The 12,540-nt window shown below is 42.7% G+C and overlaps 2 protein-coding genes across 7 annotated transcripts in view; both read right to left on the bottom strand.

The window, feature by feature from the left end:
* The window catches only part of ocrl (OCRL inositol polyphosphate-5-phosphatase), a 35,360-nt gene extending 33,610 nt beyond the window's left edge, over window positions 1–1,750 (bottom strand). For all 5 annotated transcript variants that reach the window (XM_029770660.1, XM_029770663.1, XM_029770661.1 and 2 more), the window contains exon 1: window positions 693–1,750. In XM_029770660.1, the coding sequence (XP_029626520.1) occupies window positions 693–737 (45 nt within the window). In that variant the 5' untranslated portion in view covers window positions 738–1,750. The remainder of the gene's footprint in view (window positions 1–692) is intronic.
* A 78-nt stretch (window positions 1,751–1,828) lies between these two features.
* On the bottom strand, window positions 1,829–11,593 carry si:ch73-335m24.2 (protein eva-1 homolog C). 2 transcript variants are annotated; one of them, XM_029770665.1, is made up of 8 exons: window positions 11,390–11,593; window positions 4,822–5,024; window positions 4,366–4,489; window positions 3,961–4,113; window positions 3,417–3,560; window positions 3,155–3,232; window positions 2,937–3,020; window positions 1,829–2,625 (listed from the first exon to the last, which is right to left on the bottom strand). In XM_029770665.1, the coding sequence occupies exons 1-8, from the start codon at window positions 11,499–11,501 to the stop codon at window positions 2,231–2,233; spliced, it is 1,293 nt and encodes a 430-aa protein (XP_029626525.1). In that variant the 5' UTR covers window positions 11,502–11,593; the 3' UTR covers window positions 1,829–2,230. The 2 variants fall into 2 exon arrangements, with proteins under 2 accessions (XP_029626525.1, XP_029626526.1); XM_029770666.1 differs by lacking the exon at window positions 2,937–3,020 and having other exon boundaries at window positions 11,390–11,592.
* Window positions 11,594–12,540: the final 947 nt, after the last annotated feature.

Below are 12,540 nucleotides of genomic sequence, written 5' to 3'. Positions count from 1 at the left end.
AAGGAACCAGCCGCAATCATGAGAGGGCCGGGACACAGACTAGGGCAGGCTAGTCTGTGTCCCTGCTTAAACATAAAACTATAAATAGGCCTAGTGAACAGAATATTGACTATGATTTTGTGAACAAATATTTTACCCACTAACTATTCAAGACTGTTGTGAAATCCTTCAAAATGTATCTAATGCGTATAATGCTTGTGGTATTATTCAAGAAACAAAATGTTGTTTAACTAAAGTTAGTAGATTTGCACAAGCCTCAAAGAGTAAGGCATCATGACCATAGATTGTATGGGCCAAGCAATGGGTTATTTGGTTACATTGATAGCTACATTGTTTTGGAAACTGAAGCAAAAAGCAAGCGTTAGTTACATTAGGCTGTTGCCATTCCACCAACAATGGCATGCAATTCTGAACATAGCATTCCAATCTAACTAGTTTAGTAACTCGGCTAAATGGGTTATCAAATCAATAAACACCTGAAATATTCAGAGTAACACACCCAAATGTTTGACCTGCAAGACAGTATTAGCTACATAAACTGTACTGTTTATTTACATTAAAATGCAAGCAAACCTAAACAGTTGGACGATATTAAGGAAGCTAGCGTTAGCGAGTTACCATTATGCTAGCAAGCTAGCTAGGTTTTAAAAGCAAAACAAACAAAAAAATGGCACAGACTTTTAAAAGGATATTGCCAAACACTGCTCGTCACGTCCGAAGGCCAAAGAGGAATCCATTCTCAGCTATATATATATATATATATATATGCACGTGTGGTAGTTATAGACAACTAGCTATATTTACTCGGTCCATCCAGACGTTTTAGGCAAAGAAAGTTGTTCAATCTCCGGGCCCACCCCTGACCCGCGGCCTTCCGGATGACAGCTGCGGGCGGGGGGCAGGCAATGCTAGGCTTGCAATAGGCTAGCTAGCTAATTCCACCATCAACCACTTGACAGCCAGTACCGTGTGGTTACCAAGCTAGTTAGATAACTAGCTTAGCTGGTTCAATCATTTGTTGCAAGAGGTAGGCTGCATGCTATGTTCATATTGCTAGACTGGTCCTGGCTTAAAATGTGTTGTCCACACGCACACAAAGAATGCGTGCTAGCTGTGCTAATCAAAATGCCGGTGTCATTTATTAGCTACCTAGATTTGATAATAATGTCATTATATTGCTAGTAACTCCTCCATCATGGCACCTTGTCTGCAGTGCTGTCTTCTCTCCTCTTCAATGGCAGGGCTAGCTAGCCATCCAGCCGGCTACATAAACTCGAAAACTCGGCACTTGCGTTGCGACCATTTGTGTACAACATTTGGTTACAGATTCACTCATGTGAACTTCCCCGCTTCGCAGCGTTTACGCATGGATACTTTCTTCAGAGCAGTAGGGACGAGGTCATACGGGAAAAGAAAACGGGTTGCATCAGAACAGTCAATTGAATATCATTATGATAATCATAAAGCCTGTTCGTGTGTGTGAATTGATCAAACCATAAGGAATGAGCCCACAAAAAACCTTTAGCCCCTATACACTGTATTAGGCCAATACAGTACCTAATTAGGGACTACACTGACAAAAGCGCTTGGATCCGTGTCTTCAAAAATGTTTACAGCTACTAATCTCTTACCTGGACTAAGATTATCAATAATGTGGGTGAGAAAAACAGTGAGGACAATGGAGGTCTGTATACCATAGTTTGAGGATGGCGTCATCTACTGGACAGTTTACTGTAGGCTACATGAAGATCACCAATTGATGGAATTTAATGGTACAAAAAAGGCCTAAATCAAAGAAACATTTGATTTGACGATTTCCCAAAACTTCTAGGCAAAAAGTTATTACGTTTATTGAAACCCACCAACCAAAAACATGTTGAACTTGTTATTATGTGTGTGCTTCATTCCAATTATCTGAATATGAGGTTAGGCCACCAAATCATATAAAACGTACATTAAGGAAAGATAGATAACATGAAATTACAATAAAATAATGTCTACTAAATATTCATTTTCAGTCCATGATTAATGTGTTGCTGCTGTCTATTCCCACAAGCTTTCCTGTGGATTCTCAGGCATTGCAGGCCTTTTATTTTCTGTATAGTTTAGAATACAATAAAATACCTAGAGATATTCAGACACTGCTGGCCTTTACCTTATGTCTATTCTATTCAATTTGATTCTATTCTACTCTACTCCTGTGGATTCTTGGGCACTGCAGGCTTTTATTTTATGGATATTCTATTCTATTCCCTATTATCTTATGGATGGCGTATGGGCTAGAGTCCCTGTGGGGCCAGATGTCTCCGAACTTGGGCATCTCCTTCTCCTCTCCCTCCCTCTCCACCATCTCCACCGTCATGGTCGCTGGACTGAAGATATCCGCCGCACGGTAGGACTGGGTGAGGCGGCGGAAGGAGGAGGCATCAGAGGTGTCGTCGTCATACTGGTCCTCCATGACTTCCCGGCGGGGTCTGCGGCTGGCCTTGAGCTCATCCCCCAGCTCTGTTGCCAAGTTCTTGATGTCCCTCACCACGGTGGAGCGCAGGCCGAACAGACAGAGCAGGAAGACTAGACCCGCGCAGATCCCTGAGACAAAGTAGAGGGCCACTCTCTCTGGAAGACCTGTGGGTGGAGGGATGATACACAAGTCTGGGGTGAAACTAGCATGATATTGCTCAATGAGAAATAGATAGAAGACCAAGCCTATATTGACAGCTATACAATCAAGATAGTTACAATTGGTTGGCTTGGTCCCAGATCTGTTTGTGCTGTCTTGCCAAATCCTACAGCTATACAGAACAAACAGATCTGGGACCAGGCTAATGATGGGTGCCTGCTGATCATTAAGTAAGACAAGGCGTATTATATAAAGTACAAAGAGGCCCTGCTAATGAGTAACCAGCCTACATGCACACAGAAAACAAAAGACCTACCCAGTATTTTGTCAAAAATTTCCAGAGAGTTGGTATAAAGCACGTTTTGAGGCCTGATGATGCCGGGGCCAGTGTACCAGCCTCCTGCAGATGAGAAGGGACTTACTGTGCCTTCTGCCCAACGGCTACAAATCATATTGTCCACCGACCTAATTGCACAGCTAGTAGCTGAGCTAAAGCTACATTTACTTGGATACATGTGTTTGTAGGTGTCTTACCATGTGTGTAGTCTGAGATCAAGAAAGGGTCTGATGTTGATCCGCTCCGTCCTACATCCTCCAAGAGATATCGAGGAACTGGTGAGGCAAAAGAGGGTTCATTGTGATCAATTTCTCCTGAAACATTTTCTCAGTAATCTGGTGAGACCATGAAAACAGAGGGCAAGATGATATGAAAACTATTTCTTCAACTGTGGGTTATAGACACCATGATGTTTGTGTCTCTCACATGGTAGTGGCTCTTTGACTTCTTGTCACATACCACATGTAAAGGACACTCTCAGGTGCTTCCTGGTGCCAGGAAAACATGGGTCCCCAAAGTTCTGAGTGTCAGCCAGCACTGAGCAGTTGGCTCGGCCATGACACCTGCGTGACACCTTCCTCAGGGAAGATGGTGACAGACACTCTGAAGGATAGATGTACACTCTGATCAGATGTGGGTCAAATAAGTCAAATACTATCAAATACTTGAGCTGTGCTTGATATAGTCTGATACAAACAAGCAAACGGACTAGTCCCAAAAGTACAAACTCCAACCTTAATCAAGCACAAGTATTTAAAATAGGTATTTATTTGATCCTGGTCTGACTCTGATATACAGTAGGCTATAGAGGTTGAAAACATGCATAGGTCAAGGGTATATCCATGTACCTTATGCCTACTCATGTGTTACTCATCTGTAGTAAGTAACATAGTAACACACCATTGATTATGTATTGATAAATGCACATTATTTTTATCCTAGTATTTGACCACTAGAGGACACTTTAGTTCCCTGTTTCACACCAATGACTATGGTTTCAGACCCATGTCAGGCTGTGGTGCAGTTTCCTGAGGACAGTTGGGACTCCCGTGCAGCAGGTGGCCAAATGTAGCCGAGTAGATAGCCAGGACAGTGTTATTCTTACACACCAGCCTCAGTCTCTCGTTTTCACACACCAACCTAGTACGGTGGTGCTCTGAAAGATAAAAACAGCAGTATCGATCACTGACAAACTTACTGTATAATACTGTATATTTCAATAGAATTAGATATTATTCTATTCAGTTAAATAGAAACAGACAATTGTAATTCTGTGTCCGATAATACATTTCCTGATGTATCCAGTTGTGGAGTACTACTCAAGATCTTTTGTCTCTTAAATTCACAACCGCAGTTTATGACAGTTTGTGTTACCCTCGCACAATCAAACCCTGTGGACTAGTCTTACCTGGGCGGCACTTGTAGGACACTATGAGGTACTTGCTGGTGAGGGGACAGGGGTCCTGACCAAACACTGGGCTAATGACAGGTATATGACAGGAACGCCGGTCCTGACACTCCGACACCACTTTCTGCAGGGACAATACAACAACGTCTGAGTGTGAGAAATATGTGCACATTTACGTGCAAGTCCTTAGGTCTCAGGCAAGGTTACTCATCAAAAGGCTCTAGCTCAGCAGACAGTCTTGAGGCATACCGGAGACCCAGGTTCAAACCCACAACTTATTCAATCACTGCTGTAGTAATTCCTAACAGTATGGGATTAATATTACTTAAGTGAAGAGTAAAATGTTCTTAAGTTATCAACTTGTGGAGCAAACTGCTGATAACTGCTGATAAGTTGGCTTCTGTTTTGCTGTCGGTATTAGAGGACAACGCTGTGTGGCTAATTACTATACTGTACCTGGATAGCGACAGAGGAAGTGCATCCAGTGTTGTCCTCAGTCATGTTTGTGTTTGCAGGGGGACATAAGTTCTTGCTGGGGACACGGCGTCCGTAGAATGCTGACATGACGGACACAGAGGTTCTGGAGGGACACTTGATAGAAAGGGTGTCTCCATCACAGGCATGAGCAGTGTGGTTTCTAAGTATTGTGTGGAGGTACACTGAAAAGTAACAAATGGTATGCATGGAGATAAGACTTAGACCTCAAAGATCAAACTGACAACTGTCCAATGCTTTTGATCAAATTCACCACCTCTCAAGAAATGGAGCAGAAAATGCACATAGAAAATTATTCAAAGAAATAGGCCCTATAAAGCAAGGACGGTCCACCCACACAGACAGTGTGGTGAAGAAGGCGCAACAGCGCCTCTTCAACCTCAGGAGGCTGAAGAAATTTGACTTGGCACCTAAAACACTCACAAACTTTTACAGATGCACAATTGAGAGCATCCTGTCGGGCTGTATCACTGCCTGGTATGGTAACTGCACCGCCATCAACCGCAAGGCTCTCCAGAGGGTGGTGCGGTCTGCACAACGCATCACCGGGGGAAAACTATCTGCCCTCCAGGACACCTACAGCACCCGATGTCACAGGAAGGCCAAAAAGATCATCAAGGACAACAACCACCCGAGCCACTGCCTGTTCACCCCGTTATCATCCAGAAGGCGAGGTCAGTACAGGTGCATCAAAGCTGGGACTGAGAGACTGAAAAACAGCTTCTATCTCAAGGCCATCAGACTGTTAAACAGCCATCACTAACACAGAGGCTGCTGCCTACATACAGACTCAAATCATTGACCACTTTAATAAATGGATCACAAGTCCCTTTAAATAATACCACTTTAATAATGTTTACATATCTTACATTACTCATCTCATATGTATATACTGTATTTTATTCCATCTATTGCATCTTGCCTATGCCGCTCGGCTATCGCTCCTCCATATATTTATATGTACATATTCTTATTCCATCCACTTACATTTGTGTGTATGAGGAAATTGTTGTGGAATTGTTAGATTACTTGTTAGTTATTACTGCACTGTCAGAACTAGAAGCACAAGCATTTCGCTAAACTCGCATTAACATCTGCTAACCATGTGTATGTGACCAATAAAATTTGATCTGATTTAACTTATTCCACATTTTTGTTGTGTTACAGCCTGAATTCAAAATAGGTTGAATTTATTTTTATTTATTACCCATCTATACACAATGCCCCTAATGTCAAAGTGAAAACATGTTTTTAGACATTTTTGCAGATTTATTGAAAATGAAATACAAAAATATCGAATTAATATAAGTATTCACACCTCTGAGTCAATACTGTACATGTTAGAATCACCTTTGGCAGCGATTACAGCTGTGAGCCTGTCTGGGTATATCAGGAATCAAGGTAAAACCCAAGTGCAGACTGTGTGAAGTAATAATGTTTATTGTAACCACAGGGGCAGGCAATCGACAGGTCAAGGCAGGCAGGGGTCGATAATCCAGAGCAGAGCCCAAGGTACAGGACGGCAGGCAGGCTCAGAGACAGGCGGGCGGCTACAGGGTCAAGACAGGCAAAGGTCAAAAACCAGGAGGACGAGAAAAAGAGAGACTAGGGTAAACAGGAGCTGAAACAACCCGCTGGTAGGCTTGAACAAACAAGATGAACTGGCAACAAACAGACAGAAAACACAGGTATAAGTACCCAGGGGATAATGGGAAAGATGGGGGGTGGAGACACGCACAAGGACAGCTGTAACAGATCAGGGCGTGACAGGGTGAGTCTCTAAGAGATTTGCACACCTGGATTGTACAATATTCAAACGTTATCCTTTAGAAAATTCTTCAAGCTCGATCAAATTGGTCATTGATCATTGCTAGACAACCATTTTCAAGTCTTCCCATAGATTTACAAGCAGATTTAAGACAAAACTGTAACTCCCCCACTCAGGAACATTCACTGTCTTCTTGGTAAGCAACTAGATTTGGCCTTGTGTTTTAGGTTATTCCATTACGTTTCTTTTTTAAACTTAAAAAAACTACCCAGTCCTTAACGAATACAAGCATACCCATAACATGATACAGCCACTACTATGCTTGAAAATATGGAGAGTGTGTCACGACTTCCGCCGAAGTCGGTCCCTCTCCTTGTTCGGGCGGCGTTCGGCGGTCGACGTCACCGGCCTTCTAGCCATCGCCGATCCACTTTTCATTTTCCATTTGTTTTGTCTTTGTCTTACACACCTGGTTTCAATTCCCCAATTACCTGTTCATTATTTAACCTCTGTTCCCCCATGTTTGTTTGTGAGTGATTGTTTCTATGTAGGAAGGGCCGTTATTGTGGGCTCTGTTTTTGTATTGCATTTATTATATGTCGAGTAAAATACGTTTATTTACTCATATCTGCTGTCCTGCGCCTGACTCCTATACACCAGCTACACACAGACTTCCTTACAGAGTGGTACTCAATAATGTGTTGTTTTGGATTTGCCTGAAACATAACACTTTGTATTCAGTACAAAAAATGAATTGCTTTGCCAAATGTTTTGCTGTATTACTTTACTGCCTTGTTGCAAACAGGATGCATGTTTAGGAGTACGGCTCCACTAAGGGCCCTTACAGATAACTGTATCCTCCTCAACTTAGGGGTTGAATACTTATTGACTCCTCAAGACGTTTGAGCTTTTCATTTTTAATTAATTTGTTAACATTTCGAGTAACAGAATTACCTTTGACATTATGGGGTATTGTGTGTAGACCAGCGTAAAAACAATCTAAATTGAATCAATTTTAAATTCAGGCTGTAACACAACAAAATGTGGAAAAGGTCGAGGGGTGAGAATAAACTACATGACCAAAAGTATGTGCTCGTCGAACATTTCATTCCAAAATCATGGGCATTAATATGGAGTTGGTCCCCTTTGCTGCTATTACAGCCTCCACTCTTCTGTGAAGGCTTTCCACTAGATGTTGGAACATTGCTGCAGGGATTTGCTTCTATTCAGCCACAAGAGCATTAGTGAGGTCGGACACTGATCTTGGGCGATTAGGCCTGGCTCGCAGTCGGCGTTCCAATTCATCCCAAACGTGTTCGATGGGGTTGAGGTCAGGGCTCTGTGCAGGCCAGTCAAGTTCTTCCACACCAATCTCGACAAACCATTTCTGTATGGACCACGCTCTGTGCACGGGGGCATTGCCATGCTGAAACAGGAAAGGGCCTTCCCCAAACTGTTGCCACAAAGTTGGAAACACAGAATTGTCTAGATGCATTGTATGCTGTAGCGTTAAGATTTCCCTTCACTGGAACTAAGGGGTCTAGTCCGATCCATGAAAAACAGCCCCAGACCATTATTCCTCCTTCACCAAACTTCACAGTTGGCACTGTGCATTGGGGCAGGTAGCGCTCTCCTTGCATCCGCCAAACCCAGATTTGTCCATCGGACTGCCAGATGGTGAATCGTGATTTATCACTCCAGAGAACTCATTTCCACTGCTCCAGAGTCCAATGGCTGCGAGCTTTACACCACTCCAGCCAACATTTGACATTGCGCATTGTGATCTTAGGCTTGTGTGCGGCTGCTCTGCCATAGAAACCCATTTCATGAGCTCCCGACTAACAGTTATTGTGCTGACATTGCTTCCAGAGGCAGTTTGGAACTCGGTAGTGAGTGTTGCAACCGAGGACAGATTTTTACTCGCTACGCGCTTCAGCACTTGGCGGTCCAGTTCTGTGAGCTTGTGTGGCCTACCACTTTATGGCAGAGCTGTTGTTGCTCCTAAACATTTCCACTTCACAATAACAACACTTACAGTTGATCGGGGCAGCTTTAGCAGGGCAGAAATTTGACAAACTGACTTGTTGGAAAGGTGCCATGTTTTAAGTCACTGAGCTCTTCAGTAAGGCCATTCAACTGCCAATGTTTTTCTATGGAGATTGCATGGCTGTGTGCTCGATTTTATACACCTGTCAACAACGGGTGTGGCTGAAATAGCCGTATCAACTAATTTGAAAGGGTGTCCAAATACTTTTGTGTATGTAGTGTACTTTCTGAAGTCTCTGTATCTAATCTTCTGGGAGTGGTTTTATTCAGCTTTTTACTAGTTGACAAGCTGTTCAGAGTTTATGAAACATATTTAAGAAATAAAGGATGACCTCACATTCAAGAAGCCATATAGGGCTTGATACACTTGACTTGTTGAACCAAGACTAAATAAAGTAGAGTTAGTAATAAATCAATTGCCATACAAATAAAATAATCCACTAAACACAGAATGAGTTTGTTTTTCCTAAGTTATCATCTTTTAACAATGAAATTACATGACATCTCATGTAATGCAGGTGCTTCTACACCTGCATTGCTTGCTGTTTGGGGTTTTAGGCTGGGTTTCTGTACAGCACTTTGAGATATCAGCTGATGTAAGAAGGGCTTTATAAATAAATTTGATTTGATAAACCATCTTGGCCGGTTTACCTGACACTGACGAAGCCTATCCTGGACAAAAAAGTCATTTTATTGGAGAATCTCCATTGTTTGAAAATGCTTCTTAATTGAGGACTAGGCTTCATCTGTGAAGCAACAGTTTGACACATTGCACATTCTGTGTCCTGTGTCATTGTACTCATGGTCACCCAGCCCTGGTTACAAGAGGGTTGTGTCCCAAACATTGGGAGTAGCTCTCCTGAGCAGTGTTGCGCTATGATACACAAACACATAGGATAACAGAGTTCATAACAGAGTTGGATCCATAGAAATAGAATCCCTAGAACGGACATAATTTTGACTTAAAGGGATATTATCTGTTCTAGTCATTCTTATTCTATTGTTGGATTTGGACTCATCTTATTGTCACAGCGATTTCCTGGGCCATAGAAATAGAATGAATAGAAGGAATATCCTTTCTAGTCATTCTATTTCTATGCCCTGGCCCCTGTCTGTCTCTTCATGGCTGGGTCTGTTTTGTGTTCCCCAATGGCATGCAGCTCTGCAGAGCCACGGTAGGGCAGTACCAGTCTCTCCCTCACAATGTGCTATTCTTAGAGCAGCTCATTGCTCACACCCATACACAGATGTTGATCCCTGTAATGGTCAGATATAGAGATGGAGTGACAATGACAAGCCCCAGACAAAGGCAACACTGGTCAGTAGTGGTCACCCCTGCATGGACTGGCTGTCTATCTTGTCCAAATAAATCATCATGTAACATCTCTGTTTGTTGTCATGCTGAAGTGTCTGACATTCATCAATGAATATGCAACCAGGACAACACAAATACACTCACTGGACATTTTATTAGGTACACCCATCTAGTACCAGGTTGGATCCCCCTTTGCCTCCAGAACAGCCTGAATTCTTCAGGGCATGGAAACGTTGCATAATTCATATCAAGGGACCTAACATGTGCCAGGAAAACCTTCCCCACACCATTACACCACCGCCACCAGCCTGTACTATTGATACCAGGCAAGATGGGGCCATGGACTGATGCTGCTTATGCTAAATCCTGACTCTGCCATCAGCATGATGCAACAGGAACCGGGATTTGTCGCACAAGACAATGTTTTTCCACTCCTCAATTGTTCTGTCTTATTGATTGCATGCCCACTGGAGCTGCTTCTTCTTGTTTTTAGCTGATAGGAATGGAATCCGGTGTGGTGGTGTGCAGCAATAGCCTATCCGTGGCAAAGACCGACGAGTTGTGTGTTCCGAGATGTCGTTCTGCACACCACTGTTGCACTGCGCCGTTATTTGTATGTTTGTGGCCTGCCTGTTAGCTTGCACGATTCTTACCATTCTCCTTAAACCTCTTATCAACGAGCTGTTTACGCCCACAGGATTGCCGCTGACTGAATGCTTTTTGTTTGTGGCACCATTCTCTGTAAACCCTAGACACTGTCGTGGGTGAAAAGCACAGGAAGCCGGCCATTTCTGAGATGCTGGAACCGGCATGCCTGGCACGCCTGGCACTGACGATCATACCACACTGAAAGTCGCTTAGGTGACTCGTTTTGCCATTTCTAACGTTCAAATAAACAGTAACTGAATGCCTTGATGCCTGTCTGCCTGCTTTATATATATATATATATATATATATATATATATGTCTGTATAGTCTGTATGAGCAAACCATTTTCATGAACAGGGTGGTGTACTTAAACTGACCACTGAGTGTATATCACTGCTATCATCTCAAACAGGTGTCAATGTCATTCTTATTTAACTACAAAAAACAGGGTGCTTTAACCCTGTAACCCTGACTCTTGTCTCTCACAGTGAACCGCTGCCGCTGTTTGTTGGCACAGGATGTCCAGGAGATAAATCAGGGAATGTACCGTCCCAAATGACACCCTATTCCCTATATAGTGCACAAGTTCGGCCAGAGCCCTGTGAGCAAACCGGGTGCCATTTGGGATGCTGCTAGTGTCTTGCGTAGGCTTCCTCTCTACACAGCATGTAGTGCTGAGTGAAACATACCAGTATCTATTTTCCCCACTTTTTCTCTATAACAGCAATAACAAAGTCCAAAAACACACTTACCGGAGAAATCTGGAGAGGACCATGCGCTGTGTGTGTTCAGAGCCAGGATGAGGAAGAGGGACAGAGACCAGCAGGACCTCCAGAAGCTCCATGGAACTGTCATGGTGCCCATCCTATATTACACACCACCAGTGGGGTTTATCACTATGCGATGCTGCTTGGCTGTTTTCTTGACCGTGATCGAGAGGTCAATGTTACCCATTGTCTTGACCGTCGAACAGTCCCCCTTTTCACAGTCAAAAGGATCAGCTGACTGTTGTGTGTGTGTGTGTGTGTGTGTGTGTGTGTGTGTGTGTGTGTGTGTGTGTGTGTGTGTGTGTGTGTGTGTGTGTGTGTGTGTGTATACTACGTACAATTGTGCGTGCATGTGTGCATGCATGTCCTTGTGGGTGTGCATGCAAGCATTTTTGTCCATTTGTGTGATTCTCACCTACCATCCAAGGTGTGAGAACTATAGACCTACTGTATATAAGAAGAGACCAATGTTATTGAGGTTAAAATCAATCAACTCAACACAGCTATTAGGTCCACATGGATACCTTCTTTGTTTAGTGTGATAACGTATTGACCCTGCGTGTGTAATGGCCGAATCAAGACCCCCAGCAGCCCACTGGTCAACATGGAGGGTCCTGTTCATATAGACAAAGAGGTTATCTGCATTCCAAATGCAGGGGTGGAAAGAGTAGTGAAATATCCTACTCAAGTAGGACTATTGTTTCTTTAATTACATTTTACTCAAGTAGAGGTAATATTACTGGTGTAAAAAAAACTAAAAATACATTCAAATTAAAAAGTAGCTAATTTAAAAGTACTTTAAAATGAAACCATTGACCTTGATAATTATCTAATTTCGCTAAGGTTACCTGAACGTCGTTACACATGAGAGGAAATGTATGTACAGTAGGAGCTACAGTTTTATTTATTTTATGAGTTGCAGCAAGGCGCATCTACATGTGAAAACGAAGGATTTGTCAAAAATATACTATTAACATTTGTCAACTTAAACATTCAAGTAATGAAGATGAATTGGTAAAAAAATATATACAAAATAAAGTTAATAAACAAAGTTGCCAGACTTCTATATACAGTACTTCTATATACAGACTCCATAAATAAACATGTCTAATTCTTTCACTTATTCAATCCCTCAT

This window comes from Salmo trutta, chromosome 13, assembly GCF_901001165.1.
Source record: "Salmo trutta chromosome 13, fSalTru1.1, whole genome shotgun sequence".
Classification (NCBI taxonomy): Eukaryota; Metazoa; Chordata; class Actinopteri; order Salmoniformes; family Salmonidae; genus Salmo; species Salmo trutta.
This window is presented reverse-complemented; position numbering and strand designations above follow the sequence as displayed.